This window comes from Taudactylus pleione, unplaced genomic scaffold (assembly GCF_031769625.1).
Source record: "Taudactylus pleione unplaced genomic scaffold, aTauple2 ptg000162l, whole genome shotgun sequence".
NCBI classification, from domain to species: domain Eukaryota; kingdom Metazoa; phylum Chordata; class Amphibia; order Anura; family Myobatrachidae; genus Taudactylus; species Taudactylus pleione.
Window position 1 is genome coordinate 3,345,356 of NW_028284564.1, and position 26,480 is coordinate 3,371,835.

At 42.5% G+C, this 26,480-nt stretch overlaps 1 protein-coding gene across 1 annotated transcript in view; it reads left to right on the forward strand.

Moving 5' to 3' along the window:
* The window catches only part of SNCAIP (synuclein alpha interacting protein), a 217,920-nt gene that overhangs the window by 141,777 nt on the left and 49,663 nt on the right, over nt 1–26,480 (forward strand). The window contains exons 4-5 of the mRNA XM_088475088.1: nt 9,847–10,667; nt 23,426–23,605. Coding sequence (XP_088331214.1) covers nt 9,847–10,667; nt 23,426–23,605 — 1,001 coding nt within the window. The remainder of the gene's footprint in view (nt 1–9,846; nt 10,668–23,425; nt 23,606–26,480) is intronic.

Consider the following 26,480-nt stretch of genomic DNA (forward strand, 5'->3'; position numbering starts at 1 on the left):
ACCTCTCAGCATTGAGCTCTCTCTCTCCTTAGCCATAACTCTCAGCATTGAGCTCTCTCTCCTTAGCCATACCTCTCAGCATTGAGCTCTCTCCTTAGCCATACCTCTCAGTATTGAGCTCTCTCTCCTTAGCCATATCTCTCAGCATTGAGCTCTCTCCTTAGCCATATCAGTCAGCATTGAGCTCTCTCTCCTTAGCCATATCTCTCAGCATTGAGCTCTCTTCTTAGCCATACCTCTCAGCATTGAGCTCTCTCTCCTGAGCCATATCTCTCAGCTCTGAGCTCTCTCCTTAGCCATATCTCTCAGCATTGAGCTATCTCCTTAACCTTACCGCTCAGCATTGAGCTCTCTCTCCTTAGCCATATCTCTCAGCATTGAGCTCTCTCTCCTTAGCCATACATCTCAGCATTGAGCTCTCTCTCCTTAGCCATACCTCTCAGCATTGAGCTCTCTCTCCTTAGCCATACCTCTCAGCATTGAGCTCTCTCTCCTTGGCCATACCTCTCAGCATTGAGCTCTCTCCTTAGCCATATCTCTCAGCATTGAGCTCTCTCTCCTTAGCCATATATCTCAGCATTGAGCTCTCTTCTTAGCCATACCTCTCAGCATTGAGCTCTCTTCTTAGCCATACCTCTCAGCATTGAGCTTTCTCTCCTTAGCCATATCTCTCAGCATTGAGCTCTCTTCTTAGCCATACCTCTCAGCATTGAGCTCTTTCTCCTTTGCCATATCTCTCAGCATTGAGCTCTCTTCTTAGCCATACCTCTCAGCATTGAGCTCTCTCTCTCCTTAGCCATATCTCTCAGCACTGAGCTCTCTCCTTAGCCATATCTCTCAGCATTGAGCTATCTCCTTAGCCATATCTCTCAGCATTTAGCTCTCTTCTTAGCCATACCTCTCAGCATTGAGCTCTCTCCTTAGCCATACCTCTCAGCATTGAGCTCTCTCTCCTTAGCCATACCTCTCAGCATTGAGCTCTCTCCTTAGCCATATCTCTCAGCATTGAGCTCTCTCTCTCCTTAGCCATATCTCTCAGCACTGAGCTCTCTCCTTAGCCATATCTCTCAGCATTGAGCTATCTCCTTAGCCATATCTCTCAGCATTTAGCTCTCTTCTTAGCCATACCTCTCAGCATTGAGCTCTCTCTCCTTAGCCATACCTCTCAGCATTGAGCTCTCTCTCCTTAACCATACCTCTCAGCATTGAGCTCTCTCCTTAGCCATATCTCTCAGCATTGAGCTCTCTCTCCTTTGCCATATCTGTCAGCATTGAGCTCTCTCTCCTTAGCCATATCTGTCAGCATTGAGCTCTCTCTCCTTAGCCATATCTCTCAGCATTGAGCTCTCTCCTTAGCCTTACCTCTCAGCATTGAGCTCTCTCTCCTTAGCTATATCTCTCAGCATTGAGCTCTCTCTCCTTAGCTATACCTCTCAGCAGGAATTTTTCTGGAGAGCAGTTATGAAACCTGCTCTATAAGTAACTACAGTATGTGCAAAAGGCACTTTTGCTCATAGCAATCGATGAGGTGAAAAAAAAGAAAAGAAAGATAAATGACAAAATATGATTGACTATCAGTTGTCGCAACTAATTCTCTACACACTTACCTGTAAATGGCCCCCATCTGTGCACAGTTCTGGTGAACACTGAACTCTAAAGCTGGAGATAAACCAAACATGATGATAGTGATATAGGGCTTGATTATGAATCGGATGCAATTCTGATATGATTTTCCATCTGCGTTTGAGTTGCACCGTCCATGTGTTCCAATTTTGTTAACACAGCGTTGCAGTACAAATTTAGACTCTCGGTAGCAAAAATGTGAGGGGTGTTCCTGGAGTGGGAGGTAAGAGAGGGATGGCTAAACAGATGCACAGAGATATCTTATGGGCGTAACACAGGCGTATCACTGACAGCAGTCCATACAGATGTGCACAGACGCTCACATAGGAGGCTGTACTCTGATAGAGAAACTGCACCTACCATAGGGCTGATACAAGTTGCAATGCTGCGATCGATGGTGCCGCACAAGACGGTAATGCATCATCTATAGATGCTGAGAGTAGGCGTCTCAGTCCTTGCACATTTGGAAGCACAGATGTACACATTGGAAATGGCTTTACAGTGGCATTAGCATTTAGTCGCAAATGTGACTGGCTAGCATGTGAAGTCAGGCAAGAAATACGTTGTGTAAGAGTGTCATGGAAGTGTTGTGGGCGTGTACTGTAGCTGCGTCTTGCATCCTGGCCGGCCCCAGTGTGCAAGCATGAAATCTCACAAACATCATGAGATTTCATGCGCAGACAGATGCTGCTAGTGGACAGTACACATACGGGCAGGTAATTATGTCATTATGTGACAAAAACTGGATGCCACAGAAGTGCACTGAACTGCCTGATTTCCATCACCGCACAACAATATGGCTACAGCGAAATTCAGCAGATGTTAGCAGATATCATACAGAAAACTACTTTATTATTATTATTATTGTTGTTATTATTACTATACTTTATTTTATGGCACCACATAGGTTCTGCAGTGCCTTACAAATGAATAAAACAAGAAAACAGTGACTTTAGATTACAAACAATGCAGGACAAGGACATTGCTTATACACATTGTTGCATCCGTGATCATAACATTCAAATAAGCAGCAGGGCAGCAACAATCAATAGTTAGGTGCCGTTGTAGGGAGTATAAGATAGTGTAAGTAAGAGAAAGGAGAAGCACATGAGGGAAGAGGGCCCTGCTTGTGAGAGCACATAGTCTAAAGGGAGAGGCAGACAGTGAGGAAGGAGCAGTGGGTTAAGATGAGAGCTGGATGGCTTTCATAAAGAAGTGGGTTTTGAGAGCCCTTTGGAAGATTAGTAAAGAGGTGGAGAGTCTGAGAGGGAGAGAATTCCAGAGGTAGGGAGCAGCATGGGCAAAATTTCGGAGGCTGCAGTTATCTGCTTCCATACATGTGTATGACCAAGGTAAGTGTTAAAAGGAGTTGTTTATAGCGCATTTGACATTTACCGCCATCTACCCCTATAGGCATGATGTATCAATTATCGCAAGAAAATTCCAATACATCCCGCCATCCTGGATCCCTTCTTGCTAAAGCCCATAGACTTTCTTAGGCAATGACTTCTATTGATGGCGATGCCTATTGAGTGCAAACTCCGGAAAGTTATGCTTTCCGGAGCCTGCTGCCTATGGGCACATTGCTGTCCCGTAGAATTCTAGAATCCTATGGGTATTGCTGTGCCGTGGGTCCGCAGCGGATATCTTCAATATCTGCTGCGGACCCTTTTTAACACATATGGGAATCCATATGTATTGTGGTAAACCTACGGAAACGGCAGTTTTTGAAGATTTTAACGCAATTTCTACATTGATACATCCTACCCTTGGCGGCACATCAACAGTGTTTGATTTCCACCCCAACAGTAGGAATATTGAGAGATACAGGGATCTTTGTAGATAATACTGTATGTTCTTATGGTTTACAGCAGGGATGGGGAACCTCAGGCCCGGGGGCCGTATAAGGCCCCCGGAATCATTTGGTCTGGCCCTCAGAACTTTTTTCTGCTAGCCTCATTTAGCTAGCAGGGTGCCTAGAATAGCACGCTGCAGCCAAAATCTATGCAGCAGTGCCACCTGGAGCGTCCTTAGGACACTTTAGATGGTCACACCGCTGCCCTTATAGCTCTGAGGAACATGATGAGGATGCTCCGGGCATTCCTGTAATCACTAGTGATTGTGGCCCCGCCCTTGTGTGACATCACACAGAGGGGGCTTGGCCTGCACCAGGCCCGCAAATAATGTTATATATATATCAAAATGGCCCTCGGTAGAAAAAAGGTTCCCCATCCCTGGTTTACAGGATATTTGTGTAAAAACAAAGTGAAATGAAATCCTGCTTATAAATAGGCTATATTTTTCTTTTCATAATATTAATATCCATTAGTGCAAAACAAAGCTTGAAGTGTGCCTTGGGCTCAGTCCAGCTGGTTTATTTTATACTGCATGTCAAAGAAATGGGAGAGGCTTTCCAGCTGTAAGCTTTAGCGCAAAATAAATATATTCTACTGGAAATGTTTCAATATTTACATAAAAATCTAAAATGATTATTATAAATAAAGTGGAAATAAGAAGCCTTGTTTATTGAGTACAGCTGACTTTTTTTTCATTTAAGTGCTTAACAGCGTTTTGCATTTTCTTCATTTTACTCCCTAAAATGGGAAGTATTAGTTCATTGTAGTATTTTCTCATTGTCCATGCAGCCTCATAATTGGCAGTTTACATCCACCTACGAAGACTCTATTTGCATATACAGATCTAATTACGTATACACTAATATAGTGCAAATGCATTGGGAAAACACCTCTACAACCTGCAAAAATCCTATTTTAGTGGGTCATATGAAAAACAAACACAAAAAAATTTCTCCGGAAAAAGGGGGGGGGCCCAGACTGGGAGTGAGCACGTGCCCCCTCCTCTCTTTATACGCCTCTGAGTGCGCGCCTGGCACAGAACCTACAATGCACATTGTGTTTTATGAATGATCTACTATTGATATTCAGCTATGTACATTTCAGGAGCTTCTAATATACAGTGGTGCTTGAAAGTTTGTGAACCCTTCAGAATTTTCTATATTTCTGCTGAAAGTTGGCCTAAAAATACCTCAGATTTTCATAAAAGTCCTAAAAAGAATGGGATTGAAATACCGCCGGTTCAAATCCAGAGAAGCGGATGCCCGACAGAATGAAGATCCCGACTGGGGCAGGTAAGTACCCTAACCCTCCCCTGCCCCCCCTAACCCTAACTCTCCCTTAGTGGTGCCTATCCCTAACCTCCCCCCTAGTGCCTAACCCTAATCCCCTCTTACTGCTCTCTAAACCTAACCCTCCCGGGGGTGGTGCCTAACCCCAATCTCTCCCTGGGGGTGCCTAAACCTCCCACCTAGGGGTGCCTAACCCTAATCCCCCCCCAAACCTAACCCCACTTGACTCCCTAATCCTAACCCTCCCCCCTCCCCGCGGCTAATGCTAAGGGCACACCAAACTTACCTTCGTTCGGGCTGGCATCCTCGGCGTTCCGGCGTCGGTATTAAGATAGGCGTCGGTATTTCGATGCCTATCTTGAATCCCTTGCCGGCATTCCGATGTCGGGATTGAGACCGTCCTAAAAGTAGATAAAGAGAACCAAATTAAGCAAATGAGACAAAAAAATTAGACATGCTCATTTTTTTTGCGGAAAATGATCCAATATCACATATCTGTGACTGTCAAAAGTATGTGAACCTATAGGCTTAGCAGATATTTTGAAGGTGAAATTAGAGTCAAGTATTTTCAATCTATGGGATGACAATCAAATGTGAGTGGACAACCTGTCTTTTTAAAATAACAGGGATCTATCAAAGTCTGAAGATCACAACACATGTTTGTGGAAGTGTATCATGCCTCGAACAAAGGAGATTTCTGAGCACCTCAGAAGAAGAGTTTTTGATGCTAATCAGGCTGGAAAAGGTTACAAAACCATCTCTAAAGAGTTTGGACTCAACCAATCAAGAATCAGACAGATTGTGTACAAATGGAGGAAATTCCAGACCATTATTACCCTCCTCAGGAGTGGTCGACCAACAAAGATCACGCCAAGAGCAAGGCGTCTAATCGTTCGCAAGGTCACAGAGGAACCCAAGGTAACATCTAAGCAACTGAAGGCCTTTCTCACATTAGCTAATGTTAATGTTCATGAGTCCACCATCAGGAGGACACTGAACAACAAAGGTGTGCATGGCAGGATTGCAAGGAGAAAGACACTGCTCTCCAAAAAAGAACATTGCTGCCCATCTGCACTTTGCTAAAGATCACCTGGACAAGCCAGAAGACTATTGGAACAATGTTTCATGGACAGATGAGTCCAAAATACAGCATTTTGGTTTAAATGAGAAGCGTTATGTTTGGAGAAAGAAGAACACTGGTTTCCAGCATAAAAACCTCATACCTGTGAAACACGGTGGAGGTGGTACCATGATTTGGGCCTGTTTTGCTGCATCTGGCCCAGGATGACTTGCCATCATTGATGGGACAATGAATTTTGAATTATACCAGAATAGTCTAAAGGAAAATGTCAGGACATCTGTCCATGAGCTGCATCTCGAGAGAACGTGGACATGCAGCAAGACAACGGCCCAAAGCACATAAGTCATTCGACCAAAGAAAGGTTAAAAAGAATAAATTTAAAGTTTTGGAATGGAAAAGTCAAGTTCCTGTCCTTAATCCAATCGAAATGTTGTGGAAAGACCTGAAGCGAACAGTGCATATGAGGAAACCTGTTTTGTACGGAGGAATGGGGTAAAATTCCTCCAAGCCGATGTTCATGACTAATCAACAATTACCGGAAACGTAGTTATTGCTGCACAAGGGGGTCATATCAGGTACTGAAAGCAAAGGTACACATACTTTTGCCACTCACAGATACGTGATATTGGATCATTTTACTCAATAAAAAAATTAGCATGTCCAATTTTTTTGTCTCATTTGTTTAAGTGTGTATCTACTTTTAGGACTTTTGTGAAAATCTGAGGTAGTTTTAGGCCACATTTCAGCAGAAATACAGAAAATTCTGAAGGGCTCACAAACTTTCAAGCACCATTGTATTTGCAATTAAATTACAGTATCATCAAGCAAGGGATTTTTCCTATGCACATCAGCCTTCCTATCAGTAAATCTTCTGAATGATAATGCAGTCTCTCTATGTAATACATACAATGGCTGATAATGTTGAACAATAGCTAGCTGGATACCTTAGCACTAAACTATAAATCAAATATGTCACACATTTCAAGTCTTGTCAAAGTGTAATAACTTTTACACATATATTTGTGATTTTTTTTTGCATTCAATAGTAGTATAAGATAACTTTTGTTTTAGTTTTAATAATACTTTAAAAACAGTAGGTTTCATAGAACAGGGGACGCCAAATGCTTTAATTGTAAACATAAGCAAGTGCAGTAAAATTGCATACCACACATGATGTATGACGCCAAATATTCAGTCTCAACGAAGTGGATCAGAATCAACCAAGTACAGTATTTGCAGCGACTCTCTTGGATACCTCAGAAAAAAATGATAAAAGCCACACATATGTACTGTTTGCTTACAAGGTAAGCTGAAATAGTTTTCTGTTTCAGAAATTGGAATAAATCAGGCTATAATGTCTTTTTCCAATGCGATTTTCCAGCACTTCAGAAACATCTTGCAACTCCAATGCCGTGAGACGAGAGCTTCTGTATACTTCAGCCATATAAGGAATTACCTCAAGGAACAAAATGAATGTAATAGTTTAGTATGTCAAACCAATTTCTCTCCAACTCAAATATTAGCCCTTATACCTTAGTAAAGAATGATAAAGGCTCATACACAGAATCTTTATATGCTCCAAGTATGAGCCCTAGGGGGTAAATGTACTAAAGGTCGATCAATGTTGTGTTCAGGGGCTAAATCGTACACTTACTAACAGACAATTTTTATGTTGATTTTTATATGTTAGAAAATGTGCGATTTAACCACCTGAAACACAGCATCGATTCAGACTGATTTAAAATTGACCAAAATAAATTAAAATCAAACTTTGGTAAATTTACCCCTAGGTATCTACGACACAGGCAAACAAATGCTCATATAATGGAATAGATGGCAAACACTTCTATTTTTACTAAAAATTGCACATATTAAAATGCCCATTGGCAGAACTATGGGAGACAATGGAGGCACCTGCCGCCGGGCTCCAGCTCTGAAGGGCAGGTCCTCCATTTGTCCACGACATATTCAGCCCACTTAGGGCTGTAACTATCTACCCAGAGTGTACCATCACGGCCGCCCAATACATGGCACCTCTTCCTGAGAAGCCACCATACACTAGTGGAGAGCTCCATGTCAGACCGTCAGCTGCTGCCTTCGTGTGTCTATAGCCTGTCTCCCTGCAAATTGCTACATTAAATTATAACTTGCCTCCGGGCATCTGGGATGAACTTACGCCACTGAAAATGCCTTTACATTAGAACAGATAAAACATAGCTTATCTGTAAACAACAGCGGGAAAGGTTTCTGGCCAGGAAACAAGTCCCAAAAGTTGCTGTACATAAGTGGGGACTCAGGATGCCCAAAGGAGACCTGATGCGTTTCATTTAATTCTTCATGGGGAGAGGTGGCTGCTGTAGCTGTCCCTTTATATAAGGACTGTAAGATATTTAAAATTCTAAAAAGAGTCACAGGGGCCTGGCCTTGTGGAACGCCCCTGTCTCTTCCCAACATATCACTGCCACCACCCCTTCCCTCCCCCGAGCGCATATCATGTATACGGTGGGGTGGAGGGCAGGGGTACTTCTGCCCTCCTCGAGCCAGCCCTGAAGCCATTGGCCCTTCTGGCATTTGTCAGAAGTGCCCCGATGGCCAGTCCGGCACTGGTTTCCTGAGAGAAAGGAAAAGGTGTCCTCCTATATATGATTAACCTCCATGGACATTTGTAAGGGAGTAGTCACATGGAATGTAAATGTATTACACTATATATGTGTGGCTTTTATTATTTTTTTCTATGGTATCCAAATAGCTGATTCTAATCCGCCTCATTGAGACTGCTTGCTTGACATCTTACACGTGTCCTTTGCAGGTTTATTGCACTTGTTTATGTTTGCACTAAAAATTATTTGGCAAATTCACTAAGAGTCCTATTGTGTGAAAATATCACTGAGCTCTAAGACCCCAACTTGCTTTTTAGCAAGATACTTTAAACACAATTTAATGTTTCTGTCTTGTGTAATAAAATAGTCAAACACAGCATTCTCAGATACTCAGAATACATGGGAGAAAATAAGAAGAATGTTCCCTGACTAAAGTTGCATTAATAATTTCCAGCAAGGTCATAAGGTCAAAAGTCAGGAAAGAATCACTTATGGGTCATTAAATACAACTTACTGCCCATTATATCACACATGTCATTGCAAACTGCAACCACCTGCTGTATTGCACTACTACCTTTTGAAAAAGTGAATAAAAATTAGAGGTGTAATATATACGTACTGTTTGATATGTAAGAACCAGCAACTGCTTAGAGAGAGTTACTAACTGCACTAGTTAGTACCTAATGAAAGTGGTTGCATTTTGAAAAGGAAAAAGAACATATATTACCCTGGATATATTATTATATTATTATGTTCTTTATTTTATTCATGTGACTAAGTAGTCAAATTAATTAAAGTGATTTATTTTGTTCTCCTGTTTGCAGATATTTTCTTGTAGTGTCTTTTTTCTTACACTATCCTTTTTTTCCTGTAACATTTATTATTGCCAAAATATGTAAAGTTTGATTCGCAGAAATATTGATCAAGTAATGAGGTCTTAATTTTCATTAGCTAAAGCGTTAGAGTCTGAAACCTCCGTTGGTTACAAACAGATGTTACATAACAGTAGCTCTTAAGCCTGTAGGACCGTTCACTCCTGTCTGTAGTTGTTTCTAACGAAATAAGTCAATCAGGGGTCTATGTACTTGGACGGAGATAAAATACCAGCCAATCAACTCCTAACGGCAATGCCACAGGCTGTGTTTGAAAAATGACAGTTAGGAGCTCATTGGTTGGTACTTTATGTACGTTCACTTTATCTCCATCCAAGGCTATTATGATTCCATAATACTCTGATAAAAAGTCAGCTTCAGAGAAAAAATAAGCAACTTTCTCTACACCCTTTGTATATTCACTGCGCTAACTCCTATATATTTGTTCTACCACAGATTTCCTAAATGTGTTATTGCTGTTTTTAACCTCAGTTTCTAACTGGTGTTTTTTTGTTGACCTTTTAGTTCCCAGTGCAAACTGGAGCTGTGGAGTGTCTAGTCTTATCGGCAGCACACAAAAGCCGACAGGGATCGCAGACGTGTACAGTAAATTCCGGCCTGTTAAGAGAGTCTCCCCATTGAAACATCAACCGGAGAGTCCAAAAATCAACGAAAGTGATGATCAAAAAGAGGAAAAAGAAGAAAATGAAAAGAATGGCGATTCTGTAAAGACTACTGTGAAAGATGGTGTTCCTGGAGATAATGATGGATTTAAGTGTAAACGCACCGAACCAAGCGTTTTGCTTGGTGAGCTGGAACATTACGACCTGGATATGGATGAAATTTTGGATGTGCCTTACATCAAATCTAGTCAACCATTGACTCTGTTTACAAAAGTAGCGTCAGAGAAAAGGACTTCCAGCATTTATCCACTGGGCAAAGGGAAAATTTGCCCTATGGGAAATCTGGAGAGCCTGACGCCCAATGCCACTCAGTTTTGCGTATTGTCTCCTGTAATAAACTCAGCTCAGTCTACTGTCCTTGATCAGAGCAGGCATTCATCTGGGGGATTAGAGATTTCTCAGAGTAGCGTTCAATGCAGCTCAGTCCATGAACCTGAATACCATAACAAGGGCTTCCTCAATAGGACTCTGTCTGATTCCCATGCACAGAAGCTAGAAAAGACCATGCCCAACAGCCAGCTCCGGGTGCTGCACCTGCAGGCAGCCGACACACAAATGGATGGGGTAAACGGCAACTTGAACTGGAATTTTTCTGAAGGAGAAGACATGAAAAAAATCAAAAGCATATTAAACATTGTTAAAGAAGGTCAGATCTCCTTACTGGTAAGTAAATTAAATACTTACTAATGCTGTTAATTCAATCTCTGACAGGCCACATAACATAGGAGACACAAGCACATTTACTGCGCTGCGGGCTGCACACTCCCAGGGAAAAATAGGTTACTGTGCTGAATTTGTATATCATATATAATACTGCATAATAAGTGGGTGACGCAATGCAATCAGGACCCTTATTATGTCATTCATTGCACATGACCCAGATTAATTACCAGAGCTGAAACGTTTGACATTTTATATTCTCTGCAAGATAGAGAAACCATTTATTTGCTTCTAGTAAGTGTCACAGTGTTACAATACTAATGGTGCGTCCGCTTTTCAAATTGTTTGCAATCCATTTGCAGCTCAGCCTAGACCTCGTCAGCTCCCTGGTATTGACTCACCGTGGGAACACCGTGCTGTCTCGTTGTTCTGTCATTAGTATTCAGAAGTATTCTGTGCCAGCTATTTGTTACAACCATTCACAGATAGGAGCTTAGTGCAAAGCTTAAAATGTCCCACGACCCATGCAAACTACTTGACTAGCAACGGCTTCAATGGTTCGATGCTACAATTATGGGTTACCAAAGTAACAAGCAACTAACAATACAATTTAAAAGAAACAGGCTTGGATCGTCCGTTACACAGTTGGTTTAATAATGATGGACAAATCTATTATGTGGCTTGAAATCTGTCTGATACTGTATGCTTTATTTCTTATAACAGTCAGGACGAAACAATTTGCATTAACCTGGCAGTGAATACTTGGCAAAGTAGTTCGACAAAAACTGGAGAGATACAGGCCGAACCCGATGGAGTTAACTTTGCAAAAATAACAAAAAATGTCACGTGTAATTACAATGTTCACATGAGTGGTAACTGTTTTCAAATTGTGATTTAGAATGTTTTATTGTGAACTTAAGGACAGCCACATTTTATTCATATTAACTGTGCAAGCTACTAATGGCAATTGGAACAGCTGGGAACCCTGCTACAATGCAGAGGCTTGGATTCATTACTATGACTGGTCTTGTTACTAGTTATATTTGGTTGAAACTAGCTGTATTTGGTCTTGTGTGCAAGTATACATAATATATAACTATATAAGGGCCTGATTCAGAGATGGAAGGATTTGCAGAGCTGCACGCCAGCAGTTGTGCAAATCCGTCCATCTCCAATGCAAGTGCAGAAGGAGGTGACCATGTCAGGAACCTCCTTGCTGCATTTGTGATCCCAGAACTGTGACTGACGTCGCAGGCTGGAATCACCATCGCAACCATTGCGACCGATGGTCGCTCCTTTGGGCAGACCGCGGGAGCATAAGCGTCCTCAGTCTGACTGGGTACTGGTCATGTAAGAGACCAGGAATCTGCGTCCGTCGACGCAGACCCTGGATATGCCCCTATTTCCTGGGACCGGTGACCAGGCACGCCCCGCTCCTGCCCCCCAAATGCTGCACCATGTCAATCATGACATCCTGCGGCTTGGGGGGTCTGTGCGCAAGTTCGCAGGACCTGTTCTGCACATGCGCAGAACAAATCCTATGCAGACTCCTAACGATCACAGATGTACGTCGGATGAACATACATCTCTGAATCAGTTTCTGTCTGTGTATATACATACTGTGTGTGTGTATATGGTATGCAGTCGGGATGCCAACGGTCTGCGTGCCGACTGTCTAATCCCGGCAAGGGTCTAATGAAAGGCGCCTGTCATTTTACCTATCCCGGCATCCCGATCGAAGGTAAGCCGGGCGCTGGACGCGGACAGCCGCAGAGGCGGGGGGAGGCGGGTGTTAGGTTAGGGGCTCCTAGGGGTACTTAGACAGCCCCCCGGGAGAGTTAGGGTTAGGCTAGGGGGAGGGGAGGTTAGGGTTAGGCACCCCCTGGGAGACTTAGGGTTAGGCTGCGGGGAAGGGGGGGTTAGGTTTAGGCACTTAGAGAGGGGTTAAGGTTAAGCACTTGGGGGGGAGGTTAGGGCTAGGGTGGGAGAAGGGTTAGCGATACTTACCTTAATTAACGATCTGGATTTTCGCCCTTGCCGGGCTGCCGCTGTCGGAATTTGAATTGGCCGGCGGTAAAAGGAGACTGTAGAAATATTAAATCTTACTGCAGCTTAATGGTCAACGTTTCGGAGTGACCTCCTTTATCAAGACTGAATACAAAAATACAACACAAACATGCATATAGCCATATATATAACTTACCACCAGCATGATGTGTGCAGCCCATCATTCTATATTTACATTCTCATGGATATGGCACCAGAGCATGTTGCTATAAACAGACACTGAGTGCCGGACTATTACTGTTCTCCTATATATATATATATATATGTATATATATATATATATATATATATATATCTATCTGGGGTGTCAGGAAGATTTTATGTTGGGGGGCATTGTATAATTTAATTTTGTCACAGCATCCCCCCTCCATCTTACATGTTGCTGGGGGGTGGGCTAATAGACACTGGAGCAGCAGGAGGCGCCATAGAGCAGCCATGGACGGTCAGGGGCTGTGCTTTATAGCAATTGGCTGCACAGCCCCTACACTGCACAGAGCAGAGGAGGAGGTGTAATGTATGTACCGTCATTCACACAAGTTGTGCCGCAGTGGAGATTACTATCTGTGGGATTGATTACGGGGGGCTGCTGCATCTTTGTATGCAGTAGCTGTGCAATAATATGCTAATGCTGCAGGAGACATCTTGTCTAAACAGACGCGTCCTGCTAGCTTCTGTGATCCGCAGCTTCATCAGAAGATGCAGCATCGGATCATTCTGCAAACGGTCATACAAGTATGTGTCTGAGAGAAACCTCCACGACCTGGCAATGCTCCCGCAAGGGCACCTACCCACCTGCAAAATGGGTGGGAATTTGCTGTGATGATGCAAATCACATCATCAATCCACATCTGAGCACACTGATTGGGTAGAAGCATGATGGCACAGTACGCATCATCATACACATTGGCCTCCCCATTTGCTGGTGTGCATTCATGAAGTCACACATAGAGAAGGACAGGTATGAAACATAACAAATATATATATATATACACAGTATTTATTTATTACAAGTTATTTATATAGCGCACACATATTCCGCTAATCACACACACTAGGGTTAATTTTGTTGGGAGTCAATTAGCCTGACAGTATATTTTTTGGAGTGTGGGAGGAAACCGGAGTACACCTACGCAAGCACAGAGAGAATATACAAACTCCACACAGTTAGGGCCGAGGTGGGAATCAAACCCACGACCTCAGTGCTGTGAGGCAGTAATGCTAACCATTACACCGTCTGTGCTGCCCAGTGTTTGCCTTTGTTCTAGTGTTGACTGCTTGTAGAAGCGTTGATAGTTTATTTTTTATAAATTAACAAAATGCAAAGTGAATGAACAGAAGAGAAATCTAAATCAAATAAATATTTGATGTGACCACCCTTTGCCTTCAAAACAGCATCAATTCTTCTAGGTACACTTGCACACAGTTTTTGAAGGAACTCGGCAAAAGGTTGTGCCAAACATCTTGGAGAACTAATCACAGATCTTCTGTGGATGTAGGCTTGCTCAAATCCTTCTGTCTCTTCATGTAATCCCAGACAGACTTGATGATGTTGAGGTCAGGGCTCTGTGGGGGCCATATCATCACTTCCAGGACTCCGTTTTTCTTTACACTGAAGATATTAATGCTTCTATTTTTAAAAGCATTCTTACTTTGCAGCATTTTATCTATACCTACCTAAATATATATATATATATATATATACATATATATATATATATATTTCTACACAATTTCTTGAGTGGTAACAGATTACATTCCTTTACTGTTACAAACATATTTACTTGGATAAGTATTTTACAAGAATACTGTAGATGTTAATGATTCGTTAGAATCCCATAAATATGACATTTGTAGCTTTTATAGTGGAGATTCTACATGCTTACAGTAACTAAGTAGCTTGTATGTTTGCTATGAACAGTATAATGATTCTTAGCATAGAAGTATGCACTCTGAGCAAGTTATTTTACTAGTTAGGGAGGATTTAAAAGGAAGGTGCCCTGGTATCTCCCCTGACTCCTATGTAACTATCAGTGAAAGCTAGGGATAAACAACATTTAATATTTTGCTTTGAATCTGACTGATTCCTAAAAGTTTTCAACAAGATTCAGATTCTCCAGAATCAATTAACTTTCATCCAACTGAATCCAGTTACTGTTTTTTTAGGTCACTGCATCTAGAAACATGTTTTAAAGATAAATGTACCCCTTTAGGCCATTCCTGATCAGTTTAATATGCAAATTAGGGTTATGATTTTGCTTGTTACCTTTTATTTTAGTATTTCTGTATTTTTCTAGCATTTTTGTGTTATTTTGTATTTGCTAAATTCCTAAACAAATGGACTTAATATACTGTATACCCAGTTCTAAGCAATGTATCACCGGACATCACTGCAATGTCTGCCTGCATATATTACCCTACAGTAGCCAATCTTTGCTCATTTCTTCTGCACCAATGTTAGTATACAAATAAATTGAGTGGGGATATAGGTTACGGATTGTCTGTGCCCAACTGCTCCTGGTTTAAGGTTTGCCTGAAGCTATTTGTCTATTTCACTTTTATCTGGAAAGTGCGCTTTATGTAGGATGGACACAAGGACCATTGCAACTGTTATCACCTGCATTTTCAACATATTCTCCATGTGGTCTCCTGTGTGACACCATACTGAGTGGAAACCTGAATAAGGCGGGGTTACTGTGAATGTGAGCATGACAACCAAAAGACAGGTAGAGATGTTGACAAAGCAGGCTAGCATAACTGGGGCCTTTTATACGCTGTCTTTAGAAAAATCATACTAGGCGCTATGCTTTACTGCCTAATTACAAACCCTGCGCTCACAGCAATGGTATATAGGCACAGTAGGTATGCTACATTAGGTATTTCTAACAATAAAGGGATAGCAGTCAGCGCTCTCGAAGAAGGGAAAATAATTGCCACTAGCTGCTCTCCCAGGAAGTGTCCCTACTTCGTTACCAAGAATAAATACAAAAAACAAGAGGGGGAAAGCACTCTGTGGCAATGGAATATGTGAATGAAATTGTTATGTATATATAGTCATAATGAATTATAGTGTCTATACAACCTATTCATATTTAAAACTCTAGATATTCTATTGAAAAGTCCCTCTGTCTAGGTAGACAGGGTGACGTCAGGTAGGCAAAAACTTGAGGCTGGGAGTTGAATGCTGATCTCTTAGATAGAGTCTTATGTGTTTTAAACAGACGTATAGGGATAAGCTGGTTTAAAACCACAAAGGATAGGTAAGTCTTGTGTAAATGAAGATTCAATGATGTAAGTCTCTAAATATATATCAGGTCGGCAATATCTTTAGGCTGACTATTCTGAGAGCAAAATTATGTACGTCTATAGTATATAACAGGTCGGCAATAACTTTAGGCAGCATTTTCTATGAGTAAAATATAGATGTTGTGCAAATCAAGATGCTGTAGGTGCCACCTCCGTCACAGTTGAGACCACCTCGGGAATAAGGAACGCAGTATCAGGGTATTTTTTGGGCACTATATTGCAGTCTAGGTAAGGTGTATTTTACTTACCCTGGTCCATCTCTTCCCTGCGTCCCAATCAGCTGAGTGGATGTGAATGAAGGGCCCAGAGTTTTAAATACGAATAGGTTATATAGACACTATAATTCATTATGACTATATATACATAACAATTTCATTCACATATTCCATTGCCACAGAGCGCTTTCCCCCTCTTGTTTTTATATTAATTCTTGTTGTTTGTTGTTTTTGTATTTATGTTACATTAGGTAAGCCATTTCAAAATTTACCAACTATGCCCAACTTAACCTAAGGGAAACTTGCTTCCCTAGGCTCATCCAGGATATGTTATCCCTCCTTCTTGCAGTTGCATACCATTTATAGTGTTCAACTTGTATGTTTTTCTTTTACATACAGTAAAGAAGTAAGTGCAGTATTTCATACACAGCGTATTATATATTTTACAAATGAGCCATGATTCTGTCTTTCCCAAGTCATTTTCCATTTGCTTCGGAATTGTTTGACGGAGAACATTTTTTTTCATAGCATTTGTTTAGAGTTGATCTGTTCTCCAGAGCCTCGTGAAAAAAAGACCGTCTTCACTTAAAATGCTATTCATTTTGTCCCTTAAGCAGATTATAATTGACTGGCATGCCTGTGGTTTGTTGTCACAATTCAGCTATAACATTATTAAACTTTAAATAGCCAGGAGACATCCTTTTCATTATATAAGAAAAGCTACCGTCATTTTAATAGCAATAAGAAACTCATGAATGAAAAAATGGATGACTTAAGCCGGGTACACACTAGACGATGTCTGTACCCAGCGACGGCAGTTGTGACGTTACGACATACCGGGCGGTCCTTACACACTGCATATATATCGTTCCCCGCCACATCCAGAAGCATGGTGTTGGCCACCGGATCTTGAAATCTGCCTGCTCAGATGTGAAGATGCGATGAACAGCGCACGGGAGCGGTGATAGTGCGTACACACTGGAGGATGTAGACGAATTGTCATTTAGATTTGCTTCAAAACGACAAATCGTCCAATTTATTGTCTGATGTGTATTCAACTTTAAGAATACAGTATTTCTACTCTTGATAGAACTGCACATAAAATGTTTCCTACTTGCAGTGTGGAGTAAACCGATACTTGTGCGAATGCAGTCCATCAAATCACTAACAAGTACCGAAATCAATGAGGTATGTGGGACACTTATGGGCCTATTTATTGAAAGGCAAATAGCTTAGTGTGTGGCAAGAACACCCGTTGTCGCTGGAGAGAGTGTTTCGCCATATATATTACGGAATCACCTACAGTAAAAGCATTTCTATTGCTGGAGGTGTCCTCCCACCAGGGAAAAAGATTAGCTAAGTCCCGCCAGCAAAAAGTTCACCATGCGCATACGTGAACCAGCTAGCCAGGCCACATGTGTGCACTTCTCCTCATACTGGCCTGGCAAAGCAATAAGTTAACTCTTACTGCTCCAAGCAAGCAATTGCTATGGCATCTGAGTGTCAATAAGCTGCTTTGATGCCATTTTAAGGACAATACGTCATGACTGCAACATTTCTCATTTTACCTCACAAGACTATAGGGTTAGGCAGAAAAAGTTGCTCTATCTTGTGATATGTCAACTTTTTAGGGACTAATTTATGCTTTTTTTCCTGCAAATTGCATGTTTTTCTATTGCACACTAAAAACCCTCACACATCCATCCCTATGGCGAGGGGGACTTATTTTTCATTCACAACACCTTATGCCTAGAGGGTAGAACGGAGGTTGGAGGAGGCATACAAGCATGGGCATGAGATTCACACATGTGCCTGTCAGTAAGCAAATTATGCAACCTTTGGTGCAAAATACAAACTAATGATGGTGATTTGTGGCAGCTTCCGATTGGCTGAGTGTATCTGAATCCCTCCCACTAATCCTATTAGTAGTGTGGCTGCTGTGATCTATTCACATTATTATATTGATATTTGCAATCAATTCTTAGCATATTCCCATTTGATTATTTAAAGAGCATATTTCCAGATTTGCTCATTAATAGGAACACCATGTCCAAATCTACTAGAACACATTTAAATATGACCCTGACATTTCCCTGCTTATTCAGGAAAGTCAAACATTTTCCTTTCTGGTTTTTGCCATTTTCTAGATAACAGTTTCCAGATAAGAGTCCATAGTTTTATTTTCTTATTGTAGGAGTAGATATGACCCTTTTCCCAGCAGGGTTACTAAATCAATGAGTTAATTAAAATTGAGCTTTACCTCACTACCTTTACTTAATTCATAGAAGCGTATTTTGTGCTCTCTTTTTTGCCAAAAATCCATCTTAGTCGCAATGTGAAGCGCCTAGGACGCAGCAGCAGAATGTGCTAATTGATTTGATATGTAACACTTGTATACCTGTGTGTGACACGGCGCCCGCAACTTTTGTCCACGCCATGTTCTGTTGTGCTTCGTATCCAGACTCAGTCGCACACAGATATACAAGTGTCACATATCAAATTAATCAGTGCAGTCTCCTGATGCGTTCAAGTCACATTATTTCTGACTGAGATGCATTTTCATAAAAAAAGACGCCCCGCACGAGACCTGGGGCGCCGAGAGGGGCTGTTTGGCGCGACTGTAGCAATGATGTGTGAGAACACATCTGCATGCCCTACATCACTCTGCTGCTTAATACGTTTTACTACCTAATTCCCCTTAAGGGGCCTATCCATTACACGACTTTGTGAACAATCCAGGAGGTTTTGGTCGCATTGTTCACAAAGTCGTGTAATGGATACCCGGCAAGGTCCAGCGATTCGCGTGCACGTTGGGTCCTTGCCGTCCCCGACTATCTACTGAACTTGCCCGTCAACCTGACGACGCTAGTCAGGTTCGCCATGTTCAGAGATAGGAGGTCGGACTCCTGCACTGAATGACGTTCAGTGCGGGCACCGCACCTCGGTGACCTGAAGGTCTGAACGCTAGATGTTCAGTCTTTCAGGTCGCCTAGTGGATAGGCCCCTTTACCCTAACAATTCTTTTAATTGAATTTGTCAGTTATCTGATTTCTTGTCGAATTACAGTTACCAGTAGTTTCCTGAAACAGTCTAAACTAGTATATCAAGTATAACTAAAACTGACCTCTCCTCATGTATTAGTGTCACTAGTAACATTATACTTTTGTACATAAAGCTTGGTTTGGGGGCTCTCTTTATATAACACCTCTTGCTATCCTTATCTAGTTTCATTTCCCTAACTCCTTACCTGTGATATGGCAATATCACATTCCCTGCCTCTATACTGTTTATCATATAAATAAATATATGGTGATACAACGTGGAGAACGCACATAGAAATGATTGGAAGGCCTAATCACCTCTTCTTTGTTAATCGCTGGTTGTCAGCAGCAATGATTTATTTCCAACTTTTTGCAAAAGTAAATCAGTCCCAGGGATCTCACAGCATGACGTGGTATTTTCTCATGTGTGATACCATTGTAGTGTTTCAGTAAATCTAGACATTAATGTGTATGAATTCCTCTTTGATAAATCTCTCTGAATTTAGCTCCAGTTTTCCCAGAGTTCTTGTACCCAGGAGATGGATATTCAGCCCCATTCTGTAGACTACACTAGTAACATTTGGTTATTGACTTTCTCTTACGTTGATCATATAAAAGTACACATTAGTAACCTCTCTAAGGACCTGTCAGTGGCTTTGAATTGTGTAGCTTATGTCTGTGCCACGAGTCCAAAGAAAACTTATATTCACATTTGTGATTTATTGCATAGAACAATAATGTTGATGAATGACGCACTTATGTTCTCCATGATACTGACTCTTCAGACAGACTCTAACATGCCAAATCTGGCCAAAAGACAGGTCATAGTTGAACACGGGATCCTGGATATGCTCTAGAGGACTCATTTAGTGCTTCTTTTTCTTCCAAATGGCCCTTCCAAATGTCTTCAAGTTGTATTAATGGGTTAATTTACTAACCCCGTCGCCTCTTATTAATAAATATACCAATATTGACTTAATTAAGCACAGGTTGGTTTCCTAATTTGAGAGAGCTATGTGGTCTATGGTTGGACATCTACATTCTCACTGTCTCATATAGGCACTGGTTATATGAACAATTGCCTCTTCATTTATTTAAAAGTTACAAAGCATTAAATTACTTATTCACATTGTTATACTGGTTAGACAATGTAATTACAAAGTAGCACTGTACTTGAAATTACCAGTGGATGTGGACTGATGTGCAAACAAAGCACAAATTACAACCTGTTACTGAATTTTGCAGGTTGAAATAGTAGAGTTCCGTCTATACATAAACTAGGGGTCAGCTGGCTAGCTGCCATCACATTGTTGCTTTATCTCTCTGTGAATGCCATGGTTTGTCCAACTAATCTAAGCTGACATTCCAATTATCACACTTTTATGTTTATATAGATAGACTAACAAAGTGTGTCTGTTTGTGGATGAATGAATTGAACATTTCCATAACTGTCCTACTTTGAGATTAGACAGGATTCTATGTGAGCCATTTCCGAAGCACAGTACACATTTATCACTGCACAAACAGTGTAATTGTGCACCATCTAATCCATTGCTCCTTCCTCTGCACTCTGTTTATTCCTAACATGATGTGGTCATTGTCCTCAGTCAGTGAAATAGCCTGTACAACATACAGTACCGAGCACTTCTGTAACACTATGTACCCCTCCAATCTCCCTCCCCTAAAATAGCTCTGAAAAGTGCACATGTGAGTTCTCCATGGTGAGTGGGGGCATTCCGCTAAACTTCCTGCAAGCTGGGGAAAATGTGCCCCATAGCAGGACTGTAGGACAGGTGTCATCAGTTTGGAGTGAGTCTTAGAGAATGTTCACTTCTCTTATTTATATGAAGTAAAAGGGTTGAGAGGAGGTTATAATGTACCTGGTCATTTGCTGTACAGATACTATATATTATATATATTAATTGACATAGCAACTAGGTATTGATGATAAGCTGTTCTTTCCTCAAGGGAGAGCCAGTGAGCTCAATGCAGTTATAGGTGGCTGATGCAGTGTTGGGTGCAAGTCAGTCATGACTGCTTCTGGATTGCGTACATGGAATTATATGCATATTTTTTCCTGCATGCAGAGTTGTACAGATCTTTGCACGCAGCCCTCCCCTATTTGTATGTTTAGCTTGACGCCTGTCCTTGTCATCATCAGTGAAGTAAACCTATGCTTTGTGCAATAGATACATCAGAAAACATGCGTATATACACTTCCACCCAACCTGGCATAGACACACCCTCACTGAACATTGTCTGCATAAGATTGCCTCCTTACAGCCCATTTACGCCGCATTAAGTCGACATGGAGATGCAACTGAAATGTGTACCAGAGCCATAACTGGGGGTGCGCAAGCGGTGCCAACGTACAGAGAGTATGGATCTATGGGCGGCACCGTCATTCCCCCACGGCCCTTGCTTCTGACTAGCAGGATGCCTGGAATGTATCCAAAGGACTCACCGGACATGCACCCTGCCATCTGTACAGCTGCTCAGAGCGTTCCCAGGACGCTCCAATCAGTCCTGCACTTCCCGATGCTGGCGGCCCTGCTGGCACCCGGAGCTCCAGAGCCTGGTTATGGCACTGATGTGTACCACTATCTATTATGTAACTTGAAAATCTGCACTCAGGAAAAGTAGGCAATATTTAGATGTGCAGTATTTTTACACATGTTCATTTACTTATTTCTAGCATTCATTGAAGTTGTGTAAAAAACTCAATGCCCTGCTATAGGTGGAGGGTGGGGTTTTCCTGAAATCAGACTTGTACGCTGTAAGAAGTCCCTACTCTTGCACAGCCACTTAAGTTACAGAGCTACATTTAGCCACCTTGCGCGTTAAATAGCCCTTCTAGCCACGCCATGCCTTGGCATGACTCGGTAGCACCAAGCTTCTTTTGTGCGACTTGTTACCTTCAGATGCATGTGAATCACACAGCATAGATGCGAATAGATAGCACAAGCAGCTTCTGCTGATTAAAATGATATACAGCATGCCTATGTTCTGTGAGCGAGTGCGGGTGTATCTGCATGCAAAATGCTATGTTACAGTGTTTAACATGCAGATACACCCGCAGTTGCACACAGAACATAGGCATGCTGCATATCATTTTAATCAGCAGAAGCTGCTTGTGCTATCTGTTTGCATCACTGTGTGATTCAGATGCAGTTGAAGGTATAAAGTCGCACAAAAGATGCTCAGCGCACCCAAATCACATGGAGCGCCCACGTTATGTGTGGCGCGACTTGTAGCGCATGGAGGATAGATGTATGTGGGCACATCTGTACCATGTTACAGCCTCTCTTCCCTGTTCAGACATTGATGCCTTTGGTACTTCTACATCATAGACTTGGGCTCCATCGCTCTGATTGAGATGGAACATTACTGGACAGTACCCAACCAGTTGTTGTCTGACACTTAGCATCGGCCTCGAGGCTTTTTCTGTGATTCGTCACCTTAATTTCTATAGCACAGAGAGAGAAGACACCAAACAGTACTAGAACATTGTTATGCACCCATACTGGTTGATTTGTTGCTTGTTCATTCACAAACTGCGCTGTGGCCCTTATTTAATAGCCTGCGCATTGAAGGCACAGGTGTGATTCCAGGTTGGTTTTGCCTTTTAAATTATTACCACATTAAAAGTATGGGCTAAATAACTGGAAACACACGTGCCTATTAAATACGGACCAATGTGTGAATACAGTTACAGTATTGACTGAAAATGAAGATGCCTCATTGAGCAACTACTTTGTTGTGCATGGGGATTTTTATTTAATCTAAAGTGATCCATTATTCCTACAGCCTCCTCCATATACAGTGCACATCACCTGCATTTCCTGAGTGACGAAACCTGTACATGAAATACACTGAAATCTACCCTGGAAAGAATCATTTCCTTATTCACTATTGACCATTTATGCAAGCTCACTATGCAGTACACCACAATTCACTTTGCTCGTTGTTACATAGAATTGTATTTTTAAACATATTATCCTTTGGCCCAAGGGTCTTTTCATTATTTTCCTGAACTTATCAGCGATGATGTGACTTGTTTTCAAGTGTAATCATGACTTGTCCAAGAGTGTTTGCCCAATGCCTGACAGCTCTGTATCTTTTCCCTTCTTTCCAGCCTCACATTGCTGTAGATAATCTAGACCAAATTCATGATGAAAATGGGAACAATCTACTGCACATTGCAGCAACCCACGGACATGCCGAGTGTTTGCAACACCTCACCTCGCTCATGGGGGAGGACTGTTTAAGTGAAAGGAATGAAGAGAAGCTAACGCCTGCTGGACTGGCAATAAAGGTAACAAGTCCAGCCAAAAGTACATTACAGTATTATTGCTGTCTTTGAAGTATGAAAACAAACACAGCAGATGTGCACAATCTGAAGCAGAGGAGGGCAACCTGCAGCACTCCAGCTGTTCTGGAACTCCCATGTCCAAGCCATAGCTGGCAGAGCATGCTGGGATTTGGAGCTGCACAGCAGCAGGGAGAGCCACGCACTGCTTACCCTGGCCTCATAGTAAAGTGTATTCGCCTGACACAACTCATTTTCAAAATGTGTTTACTGACAGGTTTAGATGAAGGCTACCATGGGCCCTTGTGCATAATACAATTTGGGGTTGCTCCTAAATCATCTCATCACTAATAACACCCACCACACATGAAAACACCTACTAATAGCTGCTTTGTCACTGAATATATATCTATGCTGTTTGCTCTTTGTGTCTCTCATATGCACAGCATGTGCAACAGCCACCTATAGCCACCATAGGCAGATACGGTGGAGAAGCGTTCTGGCAACTTACTAAGCAGTGAAATTCTGAGCTACGTAAAAGGTAGCACTGTCTGATGGTGGAGCTATGCTTACCTAGTCCTGCTGTCAGGTCTGGGTGATCTTTCCACATGTGCAGTTTCTTCCTTTTGTCACCTACCTGTAGTAGGGTAGGGTTGGGCAATTAACGGCCCCCCAGCTGTTGTAGAACTACACATCCCAGCATGCCCTGCTACAGTTTTGCTATTTGATCATGCAAAAAACTCACAAGGCATGCTGGGATTTTTAGTTCAACAACAGCTGGAGGGCTGCTTATTTCCCACCCCTGTAGTAGGGTTTCTGGGTCTCACACAATAGGCCTATGCAGTACAGAGGAATAGAGATTGCATAGGGGTGAGTTACCATAACACCTCTCTGGTGACTCTCTGTTTATGGATTATAGTGCTAAGACATCCTGCGTCCCTATGATAAGCGGCAATGCAGGATGTCTCTTAGCACACTGATAAGGGGCATAATAATACATATCTCTTATTATCTGTCTCCATCGTGCATGCCCACCCATTGCATAAAACTGTTGCAAGGTCACTTGGGCCGCTGCTACCCCTTTTGTTATGTCACTGTGTTAACTGAGAGAAGTCAAAACATCTTCCCAATGATTACAGTCATAAACCATGATGTACATTAGCACTCATACACTCTCTCCAGCAGTCACTCACCAAGTTGTCTTTTAACTCTGAACAAACCTATTGCCATCATACAGCCCAGGCAGCACAATTTTGCCTAATTCAGAGCCACATGCAGTGGTGATGTTCACCGAGTATAGCATTTTGGTACAACACATGTGCGAAAATCCCTTAAAAACTCCTACGGCGCACGTGTTTCACAGTGTGTAGGCACAAAGGCACTGTGTGATTGTCCGGCATGGTATCAGAATTGTCTTGGAAAAGTGTTGGGTTGTTCCTGGGAGGTTGCTAAACAGATGCGCTGAGGTGGTCCGTCCTATGGGTGTGTCGCTGTCGTGTCACTTTGGAGGTCTGACTCAGACTTTAAATCTGCACCTGCCTTAGGGCTGGTTCACGTTTCAATGGTGCGACTGATGGTGGCGTCTAACGATGCGCCAGGCAGTTTTACAGCATGTATGGATACTGAAAGTCGCCATCTCAGTCCTTGTATGTTCACACACATGGATATATTGTACACAGGGAAAGACTGTATTTGTATAAAGTCGCAGATGTGGCTGCATCAGCATCCACCTCTAAATCAGGCCCTTAATGTCCTCAAGGTCTGTGACTGCTTGTGAGTGACACAGACATTCTCTCAGTTTGGGCTCCAGGAGTGGGGACACAGGGGGTCATTCAGACCCACTCGCGAGTGCAGGACACTTGTAAGCGGGTCGATGTTGCCCCACTGCACATGCGCACGACGGAGGGAGCTCCGTCGTGCGCATGCGCGAGACCCGGATAGCGACGGGCTCTCCATCGCTCCGGGTCTCGCACCAAAGGGGCGTGCTGTCGATGTTGATTGACAGCACGCCCCCTTTGGTGGGCGTGCCGGGGGTGTGGCTGCCAGACGGAGGCGTTCCCATGGGAACGCCTACCGTCTGAAGCCGGCCCCACTGACATCACTAGTGATGTCAGTGGGAGTGATTTTGGCTCTGATAGAGCCAAAATCACTCCAGGGCTTGCGGCAGCGAGACCCTACCGCAGGGTCTCCGTCGCAAGCCCGATGGTGGCGATGGTCTTGACCATCGTGACCATAATCATGGACGCTCCCATAAGCTGTGGGTGATCACCCACAGCTATGCGAGCGTCCAGGAGGACGCTCCATTTTCATGGAGGAGGGCCCTGATTCAGAGCGAGCGCTCTGGTCAGAGCGTTCAGCTCTGAATCAGGCCCACAGTTGGCATGGGGGGGAGACTGGTAGTCAGTCACTTCCACAGTGCTGAGTGGCCGCAGCATCACATCATGATGTCAACACCGTGACCGCTCAGTACTGTGGGAGTGATTGGGTGTTGTGGGAGCCTGACGTGGGTCTGTGTTCTGTATGCACAGTACATAGAATGCTGAGTGACTGCCGAGTCCCCTCATCAACATCACGTGACAGATTTGTGTGCGACTGACTCTCTCTGAGTCAAATTAATCAGCACAGTCTCCTGGTGCATCCTAGTCACATCACATTGCGACTTATCAAACCTTCTAAAGAGGAAAGGTGGAGAAGTTAACCATAGCAACCAGTAAGCTTCTAGAATGTATCTGATAGCTGAAAGTTGAATACATATCCCCCTAAGTGCAATATCTCAGCTCACTGGTCTGTGTAAGATATATCTAATAGACAAAAACAAAAAAAGTACTCTAAGGGGTTTATTTACTAAAGTGTGGATTTTTAGAAGTGGAATTGTTGCCCA